The sequence below is a fragment of the Anolis sagrei genome, chromosome 2, assembly GCF_037176765.1.
Source record: "Anolis sagrei isolate rAnoSag1 chromosome 2, rAnoSag1.mat, whole genome shotgun sequence".
NCBI lineage: Eukaryota > Metazoa > Chordata > Lepidosauria > Squamata > Dactyloidae > Anolis > Anolis sagrei.
In genome coordinates, this window is record NC_090022.1 from 144,109,770 (window position 1) to 144,132,848 (window position 23,079).

Consider the following 23,079-nt stretch of genomic DNA (forward strand, 5'->3'; position numbering starts at 1 on the left):
TGATACTGAAGCAGAAGCCGCAAACAATCCAAACGGACTCCCGGTGGTTTGTCTACATCAGGTCCTAAGAACCATTCATGAGATCTGGCTCAAAGACTTTCTCATTCACAATTCTGTTGTACACTCACATTCTAGGTGTGTTTTCACTGATTGACTGCCGAGTCCCACTGAATGCAATGATTTTTACATTCTTAGTACTACTGTATTTCATCAGTTATGAGATGCCATCAAATCTGACACGTTAATTTGGGTACCATCAGCAGAAAAATAGCTACCTATTTATCACCAATTATAATACACACCCAATTTCTGAGATGATTATATGGGGGAACAGTGCATCTTAGAATTGATAAAATACTATATTTATATATCATCAATATGTTCAGTTTGAGAAAAGCCCAACTGTGTTCGATTAATCCCAGTTCTTCCAAGTTAATATATTTAGGAACTAGTGCATATATATTTCCTATTTTCAGCACATGCAGAGGCAATGTGTTTACATTATCAAAAATGTTGGAGATAGCAACCTTCTACACAGGCCCGTAGCCAGGATTTCGTTTCGGGGGGGTGGGGGGGGGTGGCTGAGTCTGAGTGAAAGAGGGTCTAGCCTAGCAAACCTTTTGTATCATTACCCCAATACCCCCATGCATATGGGATATATTGAGTATGGTGATCAGATCATGATATGAATAAACATAACAGTTTAAATAATGCACCAGTAAGGCCTTTTCGCGAACCACAATGAGAATTTCGGGGGGGGGGGGCAGAAGCCCCCCGAGCCCCCCCCCCAGCTACATGCCTGCTTCTACAAGCCTCCTATACTAGTTATTTGTTATGTATATAATTCAGATTGTTTACTATATTGTATATGTATATATTGGTATGCAGCTTCCTTAACTCTTATGTTGTTTGAGATTGTGGGAGGGACTGCAGACCATGCGATTATATCTGGGATTATTCAGACTGAGATTCCATTAGACTCTCAGAATGTAAATATGTTGCGGTTGACTCTAAGAAAGACACCCCGCATTATCTGCACAGAGAAACTACTTCAAACCCATCTGTACTTGGATTCATAAGCAATGTACCAGTATACTGAATACATGAAGTTTGCAAGTAAAACAACTGTTACTTTTAACAAAGACTATTTATTTTTCCTAGAAACATGCTATTTTATGAGACTAGATGCTTTTAGGCAACTGAAATAACACTTCTGAAGATCTGCCATTTATTTTGTGTATTGGCATATCTTTGTTCCTAACAGTTCAAAGAGATAACCAGGTATATCAGTCTAATAACTGAGAAACCTAATTTGGTTTGCATGAATACAAGTGGGTATTTACCACAAAAGAGAAGATTCACTCAAATGGATTTTTAGCTCTTCTCTGGAAGATGATACTTTACAAAAGGGTTATAATTTTCCAAATGGTGTGAATGTCAATTAATCTCCAAAAGGGTTATGTTTCCAAAAGGCTATGGGGATTTCTGGTCTTCCAAAAGGTTATGATCTCTAAAAAGTCATGCCTTTCCAAAAAAAAAATCATTCCATAATAACGGTAACAATCTGAATTTATTGAACGTTCAATGAATGAGAATGGAAGCACTGCATGGCCAGGCAGCCTCAGCTACATTACATTTGTCACAATCAGAGATGGCAAAAGACAGAATTGAAACAAAGGAAAACAAACTCTTAACAACAACAAGAGTCTTTTTTTGTTATTTACTTCTAATCTGAATTTCTTAAAAAACCACCAATGGATCAATGTTATCATTCACAATCTTTGCCAGATATTCTGTAGATACAGTATACATACTTTTCAATTGCTAGACATTCTGTAGTTATACATCATTTTGAAAGTGAAGCACCTAGGCCTTTAAATTTTCAATGTTTTATGTTGTGCTTCAGTTCAATCATCCCTATGTGCTGAAACGATTTACACCAACAGCACTGGTAACACAGAGATTGCTTTTAATCCATTCTGTATGTGGAAAAACCTGTCAAAATGTTAAATCTCCAACATCGTAATGAAGTTAATTCTGTATCCATCCAAATATGGATACATCAGATAGCATTACTTTTTAAACAACAAGTTTCACCTAGTCAGAAAGAAATCCCAGAAGACAGATTTGGCTCCCTTCTGATGAAACCCAGTATGTTTTATCTTGTGAGTCAACTATCCTATGGCCAATTATTCCATACTGTGATGAGATAAACCGAGGTTATCTTTTCTTCTGTATAACTGTAAGAGTATAACTGGTTAGAAAGATCTATCACAACCGTAGCACAAGGACTCCGAGATGCTCGCTAAGTCACCACAGTGAACGCATCCCAGATTCAACAACCTTTGGAAAAGAGAAATCAGATCCACTGTGCTTTGGATCTTCTGAGATTTTTTTAAGCACAGACAAGTGTGCCTAAATATCAATGATCATTTGCAGGAAGAAAGTTTCATGAGACTTCCTTTGGGGCAAAAGTGGTCTCAAGGGCAGCTCCACAAAAGAGCCAACAAGTTTCACCTAGTCACAGAGAATAACACTCCCTTCTTCATGAAGGAAATAAATCTTTAAATCCTGTAAGAAATATCACAAGCTTCATCACAGAGGCAATAGCACCCTGCAGCTTCTGAACACCAAGGATAGGTTTGCTATATTAGTGAGGAACCTACTTGATCTACATTCTCAATAGTTCTCTCATCTCTAAATACCCCAAAAAGATCAATGCAGTAGGTCATGATTCCTGAAGATTCCTGAAAAGGTGAGCACATTTGGGTCAAACATATTTTCTGTTCTCTATGCCCTGATCCAAGAAAGAGAAGACAGTGCTCATTCCTACTAGTGCAAAGTCCAAGGGAAATAAGTTAGTATATCCTTGGCAATGTTTCTAATGTGTTGTTCCTCTGCCTTGAGAAGAAAACAACAAAGTTGTTTTCAATTATTGAAGTCAGGCTGTATTACCTTCCAAAGTGGAAAAAAAACTCACTTCCAAGAAGGCTAAAATAAAGTCGTCCAAGAGTCTGCAATCCTTCACCCCTTCACAGATAGGTGCCCAGTATGTGAATGTTAAAAAGACAGTTCTCATGTTAATTGCTAAAATGCCAACTGGGAAGAATGGCTTAGAAACATGATTAACTCTGTGACACTAATAGGCTTTTCACACTCCTTATAAATCAGGTGATTTTAAGTATCTGCTCTAAGCCACATGTTAGGGAAGACTTGGAGACCTGCATGTGGCAAATGAGATCTAAACCACTTCCAACAAGGATGAGTAAAGCAGAGCTCCAATCTTGCCCTGAACTTTTATGCTTCAAGACAAGCCTTCCACATTCCCACTCATTGTATCCTTCTGGCATTGAAAATATTGCAAATGCCCACAGCAGAGGCACAGCATTCTTCCAAATTCTACAAATACCAGTAGAACAACAGCGTGTTCCTCCCAAGTAGAGAAGTACACTTAAAATGGTCAAGATGATGATGGTGTGTTTTAATATATAAAACACACGTCCACATCAGACTCCCTGTCTGTGCATGTCAATTATTCAAAGCCCTCAATAGCTCCAGCTTCTTAAGCTTGCAGAACAATGAAGCACTGCATTAAGCAATGAGGAGACTTATCATACAGCATACAGGGATTTCTCTATCTCATCAGACGCTAAGATGAAAAAGCTTTCAAAGCATCTGAAAAACAGCTGGGGACTTTGTAACACCACAGGAGATCAAAGTAGGCTTCAGAATTCAATGTGTTGCTTTGTAAGTGTCCCATTACCACTGACACCTGATGCTAAGATTTTTTGCCCTCTCTTCTATATGGACACACTTGCCAGTTATCAATTTCCTAGACAACAGAGGCACAGGGATACTGTAGATTGTGATCTCCTGCGGTAGAATTATAACTAAGTTTATAGTACAAGCAAAGTCCCACAACTTTAATCGATCATGAAGTGTTCAGAAGATTGATCCATGCAAGTGAAAGAGGGTAAATGAATGACTGCACGTCTGGCCCCATGGACCTTACTTTTACACCTGGACTTATAGGTGCAAAGAACTGTGAATAGTGCAGACTATGAAAAAGAGACAGACACCATTACCCTGTGTTTCTAATTATGCCTTAAAGCAGAAACAGAATAATTGTTTGCTCTGGCATACCTCCACCAGCCCTTTCTTAGGGATGACAAAGGATACAGTAAACCATATATGCCCACTAACTACTGTCCACTAAGGATTTCACAAGTGATTTACTTGAAGTCCAAGTTGTCTAACTAAGGTCATGTCAGAGAGGCTTGGCTGAGTGCTGTTCTTGGTAGACTATGGCCTTGATTTGACAGCCTTGGCTTTCAAAAAGCAAGCACAGAAACTTCATGAAATATAGCTTTGCTAGGCATTAATCAAGGAAGTCATACAAAGAACTGGGCTCCAATACATATATGGTGCACTAGCATAAGGATGCCCTATATAACTGGGAAGGGAGGCATGTCTGGTCTTTCACTTTGACTAGCAGATGGAAAGAGTGGTTCCGCCGGAGAAGATCCAGAAGGCTGGGTAGAGGGCTTCTGTGAACTGTGCCCGGAACTTATAGAGGAGGATCATTTTCTCAGCGACACCAAAGAAAATAAGAAAGCCACCTTCATAATTCAAGAGGATACCAATCTTCTGCACCTTGGTGTTGGGCAGGCACTTTTCGATGTCATTGTGCCAGGCAGAGATCCGGGTATTGAACCACTCGATGCACCATGAGCTGTTATTGCGCCCTAGGCGGCTTTCAGCTCCTTGCCTGGGCATGGTCCCATAGCAGACGCCAATGGCACAGAAGTTGCTGTGCTCCATCTCTACTTCCCAGTAATGGATGCCCCTCTTGAAACACTGGAAGCCCAGCACTTGGGAGCAGTAGCTGAAACGCTGTGGGTGGTGGCTGTAATTCTGGGGGGTTTCTGATACAGACATTTTGGTGTTTTTCTCCGATAAGACCACTTTCTTATGGGCCGTGTTGAAATCCAGACAGAATTTTACAGCAACTGGGGGAAAAATAAGTTCACAGAACAGAAGTCAGAAGACCAAACTGCTACACTTGGATATGACTACCTAAGGAAACAGGAGAATGGTAGCAGCACTCATTCTGGACAATATGAAATATACCCCAAATTCAGCTCCATGGATGATGACACTATTGTAGAGTTGAAAGGCAGATAAACTTATATGCTTCCTCCAAATCACACATAATTTCCTAAACCTCCATTGTGCCTCTTAAGCCCTATAAATAGTCATTTGGGAACTAAAAGCCCCAAATGGGAATTTCTCCAGCCCCCTAATCATTCTTCTTGGCAAGTTACTGCTAGCTCTGATCCCACTGGAGCACAATTGAACACAACTGAACACAATTGAAATCTGAATGCATGTAAATATATACAGATGATTACCATAAGCATTGCTTATCTTCCCCCCCGCCTCATGTCAGAAGCGACTTGAGAAACTGCAAGTTGTTTCGGGTGTGAGAGAATTGGCCGTCTGTAAGGACATTGCCCAGGGAATGCCCAGATTGTTACCATCCCGTGGGAGGCTTCTCTCACGTCCCCGCATGAGAAGCTGGAACTGACAGACAGGAGCTCATCCCGCTCCTTTGATTCAAACTGCCAACCTTTCAGTCAGCAGTAATGCTGGCACAAGGGTTTAACCCACTGAACCACCAGGGTTTCAATGCACTTACAACAAACCCAATTTGCCACTTTATTTCCTATTTGCCCATCTGGAGTGAATATTTTAAGACATCTTTGCTATTCCCTTTTGGTTTTAGTATCTTAGGAGGTTGGAAACACCAGCAAATCTGGTGACCTTGCCCCAACTTCAAACCATTTAGGAATAATAATAATAATAATAATAATAATACTTTATTTATACCCCGCTACCATCTCCCCAAGGGACTCGGTGCGACTTACATGAGGCTGAGCCCACAATACAACAATGCAAGCAATACAAGCAGTAACAAATACAATACAAAGCAATTAAAATAAATCTCATACACAAATAGCATAAACATTGAACAAGGTACAGTGCACATTTAAAAACTATAAGTTACAAAGCACCAGTCCCAATGCAAATTCTCTGGCAGTGCCACTTTTTCAGTCTCACCACTATGAGAATTCAGCATTTATTCTTCCTGTGCTCCATGCACTTTTACCAATTACTAATCAGTAACAACTCCTACCTCCTTTTCCCATGGCTACTGTTCACTGAGTGGCCTTGGTGAGGGAGTTTGTCAAAAGCATGACAAAAGTCCAAACACACAACAATTACAGGTTGTCTACAATCCACATGATTGTTGACACTCTAAAATAGGGGCAGACAGACTGTAGCTGTCCAGGTATTGTTGGACTGCAATTCCCATCATTCCTTACCATTAAAGGTGATGGTGAAAAACAATCAAAACTGGAATCCAAAATCTGGAGGCTACATTGCTTGTTATTTGATATTTAATAATGTTATCTGGCAACATACCAGGAATAGACATTTAGCTAACTGCCTTGTAACGTCCTGGACTGTCTGAGTCTTTCTAAAACTTTAGGGTTACATGGATTTGCCTAACTCAAATCCAACTGAATATGGTAAAGTGTTGAGGCAAGTGGGATGGAGTGCTAGAAAACAGATCAGAGGGCTCTAATTCAGGTACTTACATTCCAAAAGTTCCTCTCTTGATTTATCTAAAAAGGTTTGAATGGTGGTTACCGACTGAGTCTCCAGCACTGTCCTGCTAGAACTCCGCGCTCTCTGGTTGGGACTTTGTGCTGTGGTTAATTAGGAAAGAAAACAGGTGGGAGAGAGATGTAACTGAGTCCTGATATTGCAAAAAGACAGAGTACAAACAAAAATTGCAATGATACATTACATGTCAGATATTCTTGATTATTTAAAAAATGCAAACCATTTTGGGAACTTTATTATAAGATGGTGTATAAAGAAAATGACTACATCCCAGATCCAAATAGTGGCTTGGTCTGCCCATACCAGTATGCTGAATATGCATCTCTGACCCAGCTTTCCAAATGTCCACGCCTACTTCACTTGACCATTGTATGGCTCTAATGCTCCCTCTGCTGGTCCATCCATGTCAAAGCCGACACAAATACAGTCAAGCTACCCAATGTAGACATACATTCAGGGTAGTGGGGAAAGTGACTAAAGACCAGAACATTTCATGAGAGCCTAAAGCCATGGAGGAACTAACTCTTCCTCAAAGGATCAAATGAAGGAGCTACTTTTCTCTACACCAGACTATAGTTTCATCACTTCTGTTAGTCAAGTCCACTAACACCATTCACATTCTGGCAAATTTATTTCTTTTTTATAGAAGTCATGCTACCCCTTTATTCTGCCTTGGTCAGACCACACCTGGAATACTGTGTCCAATTCTGGGTGCCCCAATTGAAGGGAGATGTCGAGAAGCTGGAATGTGTCCAGAGGAGGGTGACTAAAATGATCAAGGATCTGAAGAACAAGCCCTATGAGGAGTGGCTTAAAAAGCCTGCAGAAGAGATGTTTGAGACGAGACATGATGAGGGCCATGTATAAATATGTGATTTATTTATTTATTATTTGCTTTATTTCTATACCGCATTTTTCAGCCCTTAACAGGTGACTCAATGCGGTTTACATGGTACAATTATCAAACAGTGTCAGTGCAATTAAAACATAACAACGCAACAAACAGGATCAACAGCATCAATCCACAACAGTTAACAATCAACAAGACAGATCAACAAAACAGACATAACATAACGCCTCAGTTGAAATCAGATCCGTTCTCATAATCCTTGTGCCATTCCTATGTTCCATTTACTGTCTTCCTATGATTGGTTGCACTGCTTAACCAAACGCTTGTTCATAAAGCCAGGTATTAATCATTCTCCGAAACGTCAGCAGCAAAGGTGCCTGTCTGATGTCTGCCGGTAGGGCATTCCATAGCCGAGGGGCCACCACTGAGAAGGCCCTGTCTCTCGTCCCCGCCAAGCGCGCCTGTGACGCAGGCGGGATCGAGAGCAGGGCCTCCCCGGACGATCTTAACGTCCTCGTCGGTTCATAGGAGGAGATGCGTTCGGAGAGGTAAGCAGGGCCAGAACCGTTTAGGGCTTTATAGGCTAAAGCCAGCACCTTGAATTGTGCCCGGTAGCAGATTGGCAGCCAGTGGAGCTGGTTCAGCAGAGGAGTGGTATGCTCCCTAAGTGCCGCTCCCGTTAGCAACCTGGCCGCCGAGCGCTGGACCATCTGAAGCTTCCGGGCAGTCTTCAAGGGCAACCCCACGTAGAGCGCGTTGCAGTAATCAATCCGGGATGTAACCAGAGCGTGGACTACCGTGGCCAAGTCAGACTTCCCAAGGTACGGGCGCAACTGGCACACAAGTTTGAGTTGTGCAAATGCTCCCCTGGACACCGCCGAAACTTGGGGTTCCAAGCTTAGCAAAGAGTCCAGGATCACACCCAAGCTGCGAACCTGCGTCTTCAGGGGGAGTGTAACCCCGTCTAACACAGGCTGTAACCCTATATATCCTGTTCGGCCTTTCGACTGACCAGGAGTGCCTCTGTCTTATCTGGATTCAGTTTCAATTTGTTAGCCCTCATCCAGTCCGACACAGCGGCCAAGCAGCAGTTCAGGACCTGAACAGCCTCCTTAGTAGTAGGTGGGAAGGAGTGACAGAGTTGGACATCATCTGCGTACAGATAACACCGCACCCCGAAACTCCGGATGATCTCTCCCAATGGCTTCATGTAGATGTTAAATAACATGGGGGACAATATTGAGCCCTGCGGGACCCCACAAGACAATGGTTGTGAGGTAGAGCAGTTGTCCCCCAGCAACACCTTCTGAGTACGATCCTCTAGGAAGGACCTGAGCCACTGCAGAACAGTGCCACCAAGGCCCATTCCCGCGAGGCGTCTCAGAAGGATACCGTGGTCGACGGTATCGAAGGCCGCTGAGAGGTCCAGCAGAACTAACAGGGACACACTCCCCCTGTCTAGCTCCCTGCGCAGATCATCCACTAAGGCGACCAAGGCTGTCTCGGTACCATGTCCCGGCCTGAAACCAGACTGTGCCGGATCTAGATAATCAGTGTCTACCAAGAACACCTGGAGTTGTGAGGCCACCACACGTTCCAGGACTTTGCCCAAAAAGGGAAGATTGGAAACAGGCCAATAGTTGACGAATTGAGTGGGATCCAGTGATGGTTTTTTCAACAGCGGTTTTATCACAGCTTGTTTTAAGCTGGCTGGAATTTTGCCTTCCCGAAGGGAGGCATTAACCACCACCTTCACCCACTCGGCCAATCCCCCTCTGGCCTCCTTTAGAAGCCAGGATGGGCAGGGGTCTAGGATGCATGTGGTTGCCCTCATTCCTCCAAGTATCTTGTCCACATCCTCAGGTTTCACCAATTGAAATGAATCCAACAAAATCGGATAAGCAGATGCTTGTGTTACATCCTCTGAGACTGCCGTTAACATGGCGTCCAGGTCAGAACGGGATGGGAAATCATAGGGAGGAGGGAGCAAGCTTGTTTTCTGCTGCCTTGGAGACTAGGATGCAGAGCAATGGCTTCAAACTACAGGAAAGAAGATTCCACCTGAACATTAGGAAGAACTTATGACTGTTAGAGCAGTGGAACTCTCTGCCCCAGAGTGTGGTGGAGGCTCCTCCTTTAGAGGCTTTTAAGCAGAGGGCGGATGGCCATCTGTCAAGGGTGCTTTGAATGCAATTTTCCTGCTACTTGGCAGAATGGGGTTGGACTGGATGGCCTACGAAGTCTCTTCCAACTCTATGATTCTATTATTTGATATGCATCAAAGATAGAGTTTTCCCTCAGATTTCATAACATGTCCCAATGGGAAGGAGGAAATGTCATTTTCATAGAATTAAACTTACTGCGCCTAGCGGGTCTTCTTCTTCCCTGTTCTGGGGGAGAAAAAAGACAAGAAATAGTCTGTGATTTATTTCATGAGGAATAGAATGCAATATTTTTAAACGGAGTCCTCAGCATATGAAAAGAAAGAAGCAACAGTAATTAAAGGTGAAGAATGTACAGAAACATTTAACTAGCAAAGTGATTTTAGACAGTGGGAAGAAATGAAGCCAAATCATTACAACAGTAAAAAAAATGCAGGGCGGGATCAGATGAGTAGCAGGCTCATAAGGGTGACCTCATATAAGGGAGTGATGTGGCCACAACCTTTGAGACTTCATGATCACACTGTAAACAGTAACTGGGTGTATGCAATATTTGCAGAGTAGGAGAAACAGAAGACCAAAGATATGAGGTCAAGTGCTCCGCCCCCTCCTGCTCCTCAGGAGAACTGGACAAATGGGAACTGGACAAACAGGGAGACAAAGTCGTTTGATAGTGTGGTGGAATCTCCTTCTCTGGATGTCTTTTAAGCAGAGGTTGGATGCCCATCTGTCGGGAGTGCTTTGATTATGTTTTCCTGAATGGCAGGGTGTTGGACTGGATGATCCTTGGGGGGCTCTTCCAACTCTATGATTAGTATGTTTCTAAGACAAGCAGGGCAGAAATATAATTTTATATATTCCTATCCTGCTTGTCTTAGAAGCATATTCCCCCCCCCCTCTCTCTCTCTATATATATATATATGTATGTGTGTGTGTGTGTATATATATATATATGTATATATATATATATATACACACACACACACACACACGTGACCAAAGGTCAAGGTCCTCTTCCTTATTTTCTACCTGGATCACAGCAGAACTGGAAAATGGACAGAATTATAGCATATAGCAAGAGGGAGATTTCTCTCCAACTCCTTCCATTCTTTCCTTTTTGAGAGTGGAAAGAGAGAAGACTTCAATCTTACAATCAAGCACCCTAACCCTAGGAATCCTTGTACCTTCTTTTATACCTCAGCAGCTCCAATTCTTAGACAAACAAGAACAGAAATATGATTTATCATTCCGAACAGTCCTCAGCACTCACTGGTTTCTGCAGTAGAAGTAGCATTTGCCTCCTTGGAAGCCATGTCCACTGAAGGCTTCAATGGAACACTGTCTTGTTTTGGAGCATCTTTGAAAAAGACACACAGAGAAAAATACACACAGAAAAAGCAAACTCAGGAAGCAGGTTTGAACAAAGAGGCGAGTATGGAATGAAGTAACACAAAGAAATGGCTTTTTCTAAAGCACTGCAAGTTCAAATCATGCTTACACAGCAAATAAACAAGCGTCACTCCACACACTGTACAGCCAGAATCATCAATTCACTATCAAGGATGCTTCTTAAAGGAGATACTACAGGTTGAGTATCCCTTATCCAAAAATGCTTAGAACCAGAAGTGTTATTCATGTGTCATGAATGTTTTCAGAATTTGGAATACTTGCATCTAAATAATGAGATACCTTGGAGATGGGACCCAAGTCTAAATATGAAATTCAATTATATTTCATATACATGTTACTATACATATCCTGAAGATGGTTGTATACAGATACTTTTTAATAATTTTGTGCATGAAAAAAAGCTTAATACAACTAAGAAAGCAAAGGTATCTCGATCTTAGCCACTCATGTGGGTGAATTTGAAGTATTTTGGATTTCAGAATATCAGATAAGGGATGCTCAACTTTAAGTAACTGTTTCCCCTGACATTAAGTCTAGTTGTGTCTGACTCTGGGTAGTGGTGCTCTTCTCCATTTCTAGGCCAAAGAGCTGACATTGTCCGTAGATGCCTCCAAGGTCATGTGGCCAGCATGACTGCATGGAGTGCCGTTACCTTCCCACAGAAGCAATACCTATTGCTCTACTCACATTTGCATGTTTTCAAACTGCTAGGTTTGCAGAAGCTGAGGCTAACAATGGGAGCTCACCCTGCTCCCTAGATGCGAACCACCAACCTTTCAGTCAGCAAGTTCAGCAGCTCAGTGATTTAACCTGCTGTGCCACCAGGCACAGCTTTTACTCAATTTTCACTAGTACTAAAATTATTAGTTGGTAAAGTTTCCAAGAGTTTTCCTGATGAATCGAAATGACATCTATATAATTCAGGGGTAGATCTGTAACCTACATGTGGAGATTTGTGGGTGAGCCTAATTTAGAATGGGAATATCAATTACACAAAGGCCATAATACTCCCTCAAAAAGTGCTGTATGTACCTGGAAAAAGTTGTTATTTGGCCAAACCTACCCCCTACATTTTCAGGGTAAATATATGGTGCTTTTGTGGGCTACTGCATGCTGATTGGGACATGCCTTTCTCCAAAAGCACCACCACCCACAAAAACCCAAAAGGTGAGTAGATGTGATATACTCTCAATTCTGGTCTTGCAAATCATGGCTGCACCTGCAAGGCTGTAGTTTTCTACAACTGTAAATCGAACCATGCTTCTGAGTGTGCCCACTGGGAACTAGTCCATTTCATTCTGGTGCCAAGCAGGATCAAACAAGTGGCAGAAACAAGTTGCTCATTCGTGGTATGCCAAAATTAACGTGTATTATTTGATCGCCGACTGATCTGCATGATGTAAGGCCAAATGCATAAAAAAACTGTGTAGCAATAAAAGTGAGTAAGTCGCTCCTGTCCTCACTGCAGAAACAGTTCTCCCGGCCTTTTCAGCTTGCTCCAGATCACAGGAGTGGGTTTCTAGGATGATCTGCTGTTATTTTAGGATGCTTTTAAAAAAATCTGCATGTAACTGCAGAGACATGCATTCTTCAAACATATGCCATCTTTCCTTCTGTAATGTTCAGTTGTATAACACCCAACTTTCCAAGATCAAATTTCAAGGGGAAAAACATGCTAAGTTTGTTCCACATAAGTGTCAAACTCTAATCTCAAATACTTCAGACCTCTTCATCCCAACACAACACTGATTAGCATGAACTCTAAACACTATAATCTTGCAGCACATTTTGATTAAATATCAAAATCTGGACCTCCTACACTCTGAAAAAGTAATGGCGGAGGCATCACTTCCCATGGTATGCAGAGACTGTAGAAATGTTTCTGGTCAAACATAATTTTTAAGGTAAAGCACACTTTTGGGAAGCTATTTGGACAGGTATTTTTGAAATTCAACCCCACATGGCCCAAGTCTGCAGTTCTCAATGAGGAGTAGTTATTTAGGCCAAGGGAAATCCTTTAACCCCCCCCCCCCCCCCCGAATGATACTTGGGGTGAATCTATTTCTTCTCTCCTCTCGGTTTCTGCTCTCATTCTGACTGGTTATGTAGAATGGATACTTAGCATGTGCATGCCTTTTGTTTTTGACTTCTACTTTTTACATCTTGGTGTGTGCTGTGTATACTGAGAGAGACCTTGGAGATTTTTCCTTCTCTTTTTGAACCCCAAAGATGTAGTTTAAGTAGCTCAGACCTAGTTATTTACTACGAAGAAATGTAGTTATTATTTTTGTAAATAAACCTTTTGTAATCATAAAGATTGAACTCTGCATGTTTGCTTCCTAAGCTCTACATTCTTTATACCACAGCACTTCACACTGTGCTTGCTATGAGCTAAATGCTCAACCATAAGTATCCTGCTTTTGTATTTTTGGATGCTCTGCTGTTTTTGGGAGTTTTCCCTAACGGAAAAGCCTAACAGGTATAACATGACAAAAGAAATCTGCATGGATACCAAAAGGAATTATGATTCTGTTTCAGCATCTTAGACATTAAACAGAGGTGGAGACATACCAAATCCACCTGAACAGATTTTACAGGAATCTAAAAAAAACCTTGCTGAGGTTATGCATTTTTTTGCTATAAAAAAGCAATTTTACAAGCCCTGTACCAAAGTGATTTGATACATTTTGTTAGGTTTTGATCTGTGCATAATTTTCTACTTTTAGCCAACAATGTGCTGCTGTCCCTAACTCATCTTTTTTTTATTTATTTTGGACTTGATAAATAAAGCAAACCCCACATACAAATATGCTACTGTCACAAAAACAGGATTCAGGCCACACACTTCGCTTTTACTTACGTGGTCCTGGGTTTTTTTTTCCAGGATGCAAGGGCTTTGCCTGTGAGCTTCCTGCAAGGAACATAAATAAACATCACCAGCATTATTACATGGGGAGTCCAAGAGCAATCAAAAGGATGACATGTGTACATTTGGTGGAGTCATACATGGATCTACAAATAACACGTAGTTTCTCCTTGACACCAAGTCTAGTTGAGTCCAACTCTGGGGGGTGGTGCTCATCTCCATTTCTAAGCCGAAGAGCCAGTGTTGTCTGTAGACATCTCCAAGGTCATGTGGCCAGCATTATTGCATGGAGCACTGTTACCTTCCCATCAGAGTAGTATCTATTGATCTACTCACATTTGCAAGTTTTCAAACTGCTAGGTTGGAAAAAGTTAGGGCTAACAGTGGGAGCTCACCCTGCTTCCCAGATTCAAACCACCGGCCTTTTGGTCAGCAAGTTCAGCAGCTCAAGAGAATAACCCGCTGCACCACCAGGAGCTTCAGTGATTAGTTGATAGAATACACTTAAAATTACACAACTGTTTGACAAACTACAGAAATACTGCATTTGGGAAGAACAGGTGGTGTGTTGCACGGGTCTTTGTTGTAAGCAAAGAAAGTGTTTTCCCCCAATAAATGAGGCCGACCACCTGCATAGCGTGCCTATAATTATTTTGTTCACCCCTTTCAACTGAAACTAGGATGTGTATATAAAGTGATAAAATAAATAAGTAAAAGGCACATTTTCCATTCCATAAATAAATAAATAAATTACCTTCTTCAGGCTGAGTCAAATATTGTTTCACGTTTTCTTTCAAGCCAAAAGACTTTTGATAAACAGCATGTATCACCTTTTGGTCCAACTCTATTTTGGGAATAAATACATCTTTGATCTGCATCGGCCGCAATTTTGTTGCTTTCTATGAAGGGGGAATAAAAGCCTTCATGAGGTCTGGTTCTTTCTAGCTTGTCAGTGACAGAATGCCACTGTCCATCTGTAGTAACTTTAAGCACCAATTTTAAAAAGGACAGTGAGTGCCCAGCTCACCTATTAGCTAAGTGAAGGTCAACATTTTATACACACTTCCTTTGAATTAAGACAAAATTAATTAAGCATTATTTTAGAATTCAGCGAGACAAGTCGATTTATATATGATGTTTTTCCTACATGCATATACATTAGAGCACAGAAAGAAACCATACACACTTTTTTGTTGTAAACGGCCCTGACTCCCTTTCAGGAGATAGGGTGGGATAAAATAAATTATTATTATTACCCTCCTCTTCCTCCTCAATTGGTATGCTTGAAGCTGCCTTGTCTGTCTGTTGCAGCAGATTCTCTTACAAAGTGAGCCCTTGTTGATAATATTTGGAGAGGGATGGACCAGAAATTAGGAAATTCAGCTTCTGTTTCCAGTGATGAGTCATTAACAAATTACTGAATTGCACAAGTATATGTGTGAGTCTGACTTAACTCAAACAGTTGTTCTAAGGATAAGATGAAGAGGGTAATATACACTTCTTGGACCTTGCCAAATAAAAGAGAACAAATCTACACAAATAAAAATTACCAATACATTTCTATCTATGTGGATGTGATACACAAATGGCTATTTATTGAATTGTCAAAGGCTTTCATGGCTGGAATCACTGGGTTGTAGGTTTTTTCCGGGCTATATGGCCATGTTCTAGAGGCATTCTCTCCTGACATTTCACCTGCACCTATGGCAAGCATCCTCGGAGGTTGTGAGGCTATTTTTTCATTCATATGGAAGAGAATGTTGAAATGGTCTGACCTGACATACAAGGTATGTGGCATAGATATGGGGTAGGTGGCTGGTCTTGTGACATCCAATTCTTTTTTAAAATTGATATATGCTACAGCTTGAGCCTCCCTCATCTAGAAATATGAAATCCAAAAAATGAAACTATTTGTCACTTGCCTTTGAGGCACCGACTGCCGTGCTCTTGCTCATTAGTTTCTCAGATCCTTAGTCTCCCTCCAGCCTCATGTCTCATTCGTTCACTACTTTTGTTGTGTGTGAGATTCGAGGCTGGAGAGCTTGAGGATCTGAAGACAAATGAGCAAAAGCACTGTAGCTGCTGCCTTGAAGACAGAAGCAGGCACTGGCAGCAAAAAGTTTCTCACTGTTTCACAGATTGTCAGTCTCTCTCCAATATCACCTCTCAACACAAGTAGCAAACAAATGAGATGTGAGGCTAGAGCAGTGATTCCCAATCTGTGGGCCATGGACTACAAAAACTAAAAGATGGTCCACAGCCTCACCATTACTACACCGTTGCAATGACAGTGACTGGTCTCGCAAAACTCTCTTATAGTGCCAATGTTGGAGAGTGGTCCTTGGTCAAAAAAAGGTTGGGAACCACTGGGCTAGAGTGAGATGTAAAGATTCGCCAAATAGCGAGATATAGATATTCACAGTATTTCATTATGTATATATATGCAAACACAGGAATATAAAATATTAGAACACTTCTGGTCTCAAATATTTCAAATGAGGGATTCCCAGTTGTAGTGGGTTCAGTGGCCGATTGAGATACGCAGATTGTCTCAAGGGCTATTGAGACAGATGTGCAACATGAGGAGTACTTGGCCACTCAAACAGATAGGCAGTCTTCCCATAGAGCAGTTGACACGGAACAATCCTAAACAATGGTTAGTGATTTTCCCAAGCAAAATTGGGTAGCATAGCTAGTAAATAATATAAATCCAAGGATTGCTGGGAATCCATTTCTGTATGCATCTAGCAAGAAGTGTGTAATTTTACAATGTGATCACATATACCAGATTTGGGGAGGAGGGATGTGAGAGAGAACCTTAAAGATGAAATAGTCCCAAGAAGTACGCTTTCCATTAGGTAGACAGCTGTTCAGAAGCAAATGATGCGATGCTGAACATTACCGTTAAGAAAGAGATGTCATCCCCAGCTGACAAGGCCATTTCAATTTGGTCTCTCTCCCCTTGGATTTCATTTTTCTTCTTGCCAAGGACTTTATAGACAAAATCATATTTATCAAGGACTCTTTGCTTCTCTGCAAGGACTTTCTTCACAGACTCTTCTTCCTCTTCTTGAATGAAAGCTTTAATTTCCTGGAACTCGGACTTCAGCAAATCCAACTTCCGAGCGGCTGTATCCTGGAGACACACACACAAAAAAACCCACAACCAAAACCCTGTATGAAAATCAAGTTCAGATAAAATGCCAGGGTGATTCCCCCATTTTATACTTTCATTTTATTTTTTAAAGGGGACTAAAATCACCAAGTAGGAAGTTCAAGGTGAATACCAAATAGAGCTTCTCAGACTAAGCAAACAATATTGTACAATACATATACACATACACTTTGGATGAAACAATGCATGATGTGAGTCACTGCTTACTGATGTGAAAACTGAAATGCATCACCCTTCTCTACTTAAAATAGTTATAAGGTAAAGGTTTCTCCTGACGTTAAGTCAAGTCATGTCTGACTCTGGAGGTTGGTGCTCCTCTCCATTTCTAAGCCGAAAAGCTGGTGTTGTACTTAGACACCTCCAAAGTCGGAGCACTTTTACCTTCCCGCTAGAGCGGTACCTGTTGATCTACTCACATTTGCATGTTTTCAAACTGCTAGGTTAGCAGAAGTTGGGTTAACAGCCGGAGCTCACCCCACTCCCTGGATTCAAACTGCTAACCTTTTGGTCAGCAGGTTCAGCAGCTTGGCAGTTTAACCCACAGCACCACCAGGGCCCCCTAAAATAGTTGCATATATCCTATGTTATATTATATCCTATATTATATCACAATATTTCAGGGTGGCGTAGTATAAATAAAAACATAACCAATTCAGCCATTGATGCAGTGAACATCTGGATCTGGCTGGGAATAGCAACTGGATTTAGACCAGAATAAACAGCAGTCAAACAGTTAAAAATAAAGCAATATAATACAATTCAACAGAATAGATAAAACCCAAAGTCAGCTGGCAGGTGAAAAAGGCTAAGCCAAATTATAAGACGTCATTGCCTCTCTAGAGAAGGCATTCGACAAACAGGCCACCACAATTGAGGAAACCTCCCACTCTACACAAACATAGCAATCATGTTTGAGAAAGATGTCTCTTCCTTTCTTCAGATGTGAGGGGGTCACAAGGCTGGACAGGAATATTTTACAGATAGTCTTTAGGCTACTGGGTCCTGGGCCTTTTAAATAACTCTTGGGGAAAAAATATAACCATTTTTTCAGAAACATGAGAATGCAGAGCTGTCTCTTACATTGGTTTGTTTCTGCTGTGCCCGTACTTGATCCAAAGACTGTGAAGCCTTTTCACTCAGTGTATATAGTTCCGTCAATCGTTTCTTAAGTTGCGCCTATAAAAAAAGAAAAGGTTGGTACAGATCAGCCATTTCCATTGTTACGGGACTATCCCTTTCTTTGCCAATGCAAGTTCACAGAAAATGATATGCTGTATTTGGACATGGATTTCTGCCCAAGATTCTGGTTAAAAGGTCACATTTGCAGCTAGTGTTAATTCTTTAAAGGGTGGCAAACGTTTTACTTCTTGGTTTCAGGTAATATGTATATCCTGTCTCCTAAGCACAGCATAATAAAAAATGAAAACATGCAAATCAATTTAAAAATAAAATAAAATCGCCTTAATACATGTGGAAGTTCTGCATAGCTTTGCCCTTTTCCTGCCAGTTGTACATATATGCTCGGATATTACCAGCTGGTTACATCCTACTGGTTCCTTTAGCTTTGTTCTGCAAGGCCACAATTCACTTCTGACTCCCTTAACATTATGTCCTCACCCTCCTAGCAGGCAGAACACAAACTAATAGAGTGGGATGGTTCTTCAAGAAGGATCTAATCCAGCTCTAGTTAACTCCTAACCATTTCTGAGCCTCATCTATACGGGTCAAATTGCTTCCAGCATGAATCCCCTTTGGTTAGATAAAGTGGGGTATAAATAAATATAATAACAACAACAACAGCTTTGTAAATCTGCTTGGATATAAAGTGCTTGGTTTCCAAGTTGGGCAACTTGTTTTGCTGTTGTTATGTGCCTTTCGACAGCAAGATCAAACCTGTCCATACTCCAGGAAATAATGCCCAGCTGGGAAGGATATTAGAGGCCAAGATGAAGTACTTTGGCCACATCAAGAGAAGACAGGAAAGCTTAGAGAAGACAATGATGCTGGGGAAAATGGAAGGAAAAAGGAAAAGGGGCCGACCAAGGGCAAGATGGATGGATGGTATCTTTGAAAGGACTGGCTTGACCTTGAAGGAGCTGGGGGTGGTGACAGCAGACAGAAAGAGTTGGAAGCAACTGAAAAAATAAACAACAAAATGTGCTTTCAAGTTGATTGGCAATTCTAAGACAATCACAACATGGGGTGTTCTTGGCAATATTTCTTCAGAAAACGCTTGCCACTGTTTTTCTCCAAGTCTGTGTGGCCTGCCCAAGGTCACCAACTGGGCTTACATGGCCAAACAAGGATTCGAACTCTGGTCTTCCAGAATCCTAGTCCAACACCCAAACCAAAACACTGTGCTGGCTCTTTTCATGGACGTAATTTGTCACCAATAGCTAACAATGATCTGAATGGGTTGCTGTAAGTTTTCTGGGCTGTATGGCCATGTTCCAGAAGCATTTTCTCCTGATGTTTCACCCACATCTATGGCAGGCATCCTCAGAACAAAACATTACAACCTCAAAGGATGCCTGCCATAGGTGTGGGCAAAACATCAGGAGAGAATGCTTCCGGAACATGGCCATACAGCCTGGGAAATTGACAGCAACGCCGTGAATTCAGCTATGAAAACCTTCGACAGCACAATGATTTGATTGCTAGGCTGTAGGATACTAAGGAATGAAAGCCAATGTAGTAGAATGTTGTTTTGCAAGATCTTTAGCTTTCTCTGCCACAGGATGGCTCACCAAACTACAAATCCAAAGATTCAACAGCACTGAGCCCTGGAAGTGGTGTCAAACTGCAATAATTCCACAGTGAAGATGCGCCCTAGGCCTCTGGAAACTACTTAACCATATTGCAAACCATGGGAGAACTTGGATCAATCATATTCTCTCAATCTCTGAGAAAGCCAATGGCAAAGCTTTTCTGAACAAATCCTGCCAACAAAAATCTGCAATAGGGTGGTTATATGCTGCAAATGATATAAAGGCACACAACAACTACACACAAGGATACCAAGGACCAGTCCCAAGACATACTGCTCTGTGGGGCAAAAGACAAGATAAGCAACCCTAGCCACCTTGAGTGGCTGTATCAGGAGAAAGACAAGATAACAATACAGCAAATGAAAATTGAAGAAAAAAATACTTGTTCACCCCATAAAAATCTAATACAATTGTGCAATCTGGGCCTGCAGTTCTTGCAACATGTCTAAGTGGGGCCTTTCACAAAATCTGGGGTGCATCGCTGATTCCCAAACTCTAGTCCTCCAGGTGTTTTGGACTCCCAGAAGCCTCAACAGCTCTGACCAATGATCAGGGAATCCAGGAACTGATGTTCAAAAGACCTGAAGAACGAGTTTAGGAAAGACCGAATTAACACACATTGACACCCCTTGAACTGCCCTGGCTCGAGGCTATGGAAACCTGGGAATTGCAGCTTCCCAAGGCCTTTAGCCCTCTCTGTCAAGAGTGCTGGGGCCTCAACAATCTAGGATTCGACAGCATTGAGCCATCAAAGTTCAAGTAGAGTTACACTACATTCGTTCTACAGTGTAGGCCAAACTTTGCCCCTCCAAAATCAGGCATGGGCAAATTTCAGCCTTTTGGACTTCAGAACACACTACATTCATTCTACAGTGTAGGCCAAACTTTGCTCCTCCAAAATCAGGCATGGGCAAATTTCAGCCCACGGGTGTTTTGGACTTCAGAAATTCCACCCAGTTTATCAGTTGTTAGGAATTATAAGAGTTGGAAGTCCAAAACACCTGGAGGGTTGAAGTTCACCCATGCCTGCTCCAGGTGTTTGTGACTTCAACTCCCAGCATTTAAACTAGAATAAAATTTCAGAATGCAGTTTAACTGCATTGAACTGGATTATTTTATTCTACACTACCATAGAACCCAGTTCAATGCAGTCAATGTGCATTCTGAAACTGGATTTGATGACAGTGTAGACCAGGCACGGGCACACTTGGGCCGTCCAGGTGTTTTGGACTTCAACTCCCACAATTCCTAGCAGCCTCAGGCCCTTTCCTTTTACCCCTCAGCCACTTACGGCTGAGGGGGAAAAGGAAAGGGCCTTAGGCTGCTAGGAATTGTGGGAGTTGAAGTCCAAAACACCTGGACGGCCCAAGTGTGCCCATACCTGTGATAGCTTCTTCATCTCCAAGCTTTGCTGCATGAGGCCACCGCCTCACCTCCTTCTCCTCCTTGGCCTGGGCCAAGGGGACGGTGTCGCAGGCCTTGTGGGTGACCAAGCAGAAGCAGCAGATGCACCTGCCGTGGTCCTGGCAGTGGAACTCGAGGAGCTTGCCGTGGTCGGGGCACTTCCTGCTGTGGAGGTCCCTCACGGGGGGCACCAGGTGGTGGCCCTTGAAGGCCGGGCTCTCCAGGTGAGGCCGGAGGTGCTCCTGGCAGAAGGAGGCCATACAGCTGAGGCAGGTCTGGGCCGCTTGGGCCCCAAAGCAGCTGTCGCAAGGCACAGGACTCTCCTGGGGGAGCTTCTTCTCCGCCGCTTTGGGGCCCGGGTCTTCCTTGAGGGGCTCCTTCCCAAACTGCTCCACCACTCGGCACAGCACTGTGTTCTTCCTCAACTCAGGGCGGCTGTGGAAGTGGGTCCTGCATTGGGGGCAGCTGAAGCCCTCGCCTGAGGCCTTCCCGGGGCCCCAGGTCATTTCCAAGCAGGGCAGGCAGAAGTTGTGCCCGCAGGGGGTGGTCACTGGGCTCTCGAAGAGGCAGAGGCAGATGGAGCAGGTCAGCTCCTCTTCCAGGCCGAAGAGGACCGGCAGAGAGGGCGCCCTGGCCACCTCAGCCATGGCTGGAAGCAGAGTGAAGCGAAAGCAAGCCGAGGAGGCTCTTAAGCACTGCCAGCGGAGAAGCGAAACTCAGGAGGAACCACTTATTGGAAGTCACGTGACGCAGAGAAGCCCAGCCAGAATACACACACACAGCATGAGCAACACCCTCCCCTCTCTCTCCGTTTAGTGACCCACGGAAAGAGAAACGCCCGCTCTTTCTCTTTCTCTTTCCCCCGCTCTCCTTTCCATTCAGGGCTGGGGAGTTAACGCACTTCGACACCACTTTAATAGCTCAAGGCTATGGCGGGCTAGCCTGTGTGTGTGTATATATATATCACATCGCTGTATATCTATATAATACTAGCTTTACCCACCACGCGTTGCTGTGGCCAACCTTCTCTCCCTCTTTCTCTCCTTCTTTCACTCCTTCCTTCATTTCCTTTTCTTCTTTCCTTTCTTCCTTCTCTACCTGTTTACTTCCTTCCTTAGCTTTTTGCTCCCATCCTTCCTTCTCTTTATTTCTTTCCTTCCCTCCCTCTTTCTCTCCTTCTTTCTCTTCTTCCTTTGCTCCGTCTTTCCTCCCTTTCCTTTTTCTTTCCTTCTCTCCTCCTTCTTTCTCTTCCTCTTTCCTTCCTCCTCCCTTTTTATTTTCCTTCCTCTTCCTCTTTCTTCCCTCTCTATCTCTTTCCTTCCTTCCTTCGCTCTTGACTTCCAGACTTCCTTTTCTTTCTTTCTTTTCTTCCCTCCCTTTCTCTTCTTCCTTTGCTTTTTTCCCTCTTCCCCTTCCCAAATTCCCCTTCCTTCCTTCCTTCCTTCCTTTTGACACCTTCCCTTCCCCTTCCCTTTCTTCTTTTTTTCTATCTTTCTTTCATTTCCTCCTTCCTTCCTTTCTCCCTTCTTTCCCATCCTCCTTCTCTCTCTGTATTCTTTCTTTCCTACCTTTCTTCTTTCATATACCTTCTCAACTTCCCTCCCTCCCTCCCTCCCTCCCTCCCTTCCTTCCTTCCTTCCTTTTGACACCTTCCCTTCCCCTTCCCTTTCTTCTTTTTTTCTATCTTTCTTTCATTTCCTCCTTCCTTCCTTTCTCCCTTCTTTCCCATCCTCCTTCTCTCTCTGTATTCTTTC

At 42.6% G+C, this 23,079-nt stretch overlaps 1 protein-coding gene across 1 annotated transcript; it reads right to left on the bottom strand.

The window, feature by feature from the left end:
• Positions 1-1,860: 1,860 nt before the first annotated feature.
• Positions 1,861-22,076, bottom strand: TRIM25 (tripartite motif containing 25). Its single transcript, XM_060763976.2, has 9 exons — positions 21,355-22,076; positions 18,234-18,329; positions 16,881-17,114; positions 14,733-14,877; positions 13,973-14,023; positions 10,973-11,059; positions 9,901-9,930; positions 6,663-6,773; positions 1,861-5,009 (listed from the first exon to the last, which is right to left on the bottom strand). Exons 1-9 carry the CDS (start codon positions 21,970-21,972, stop codon positions 4,489-4,491), a joined length of 1,893 nt encoding a protein of 630 aa, XP_060619959.2. The 5' UTR covers positions 21,973-22,076; the 3' UTR covers positions 1,861-4,488.
• Positions 22,077-23,079: the final 1,003 nt, after the last annotated feature.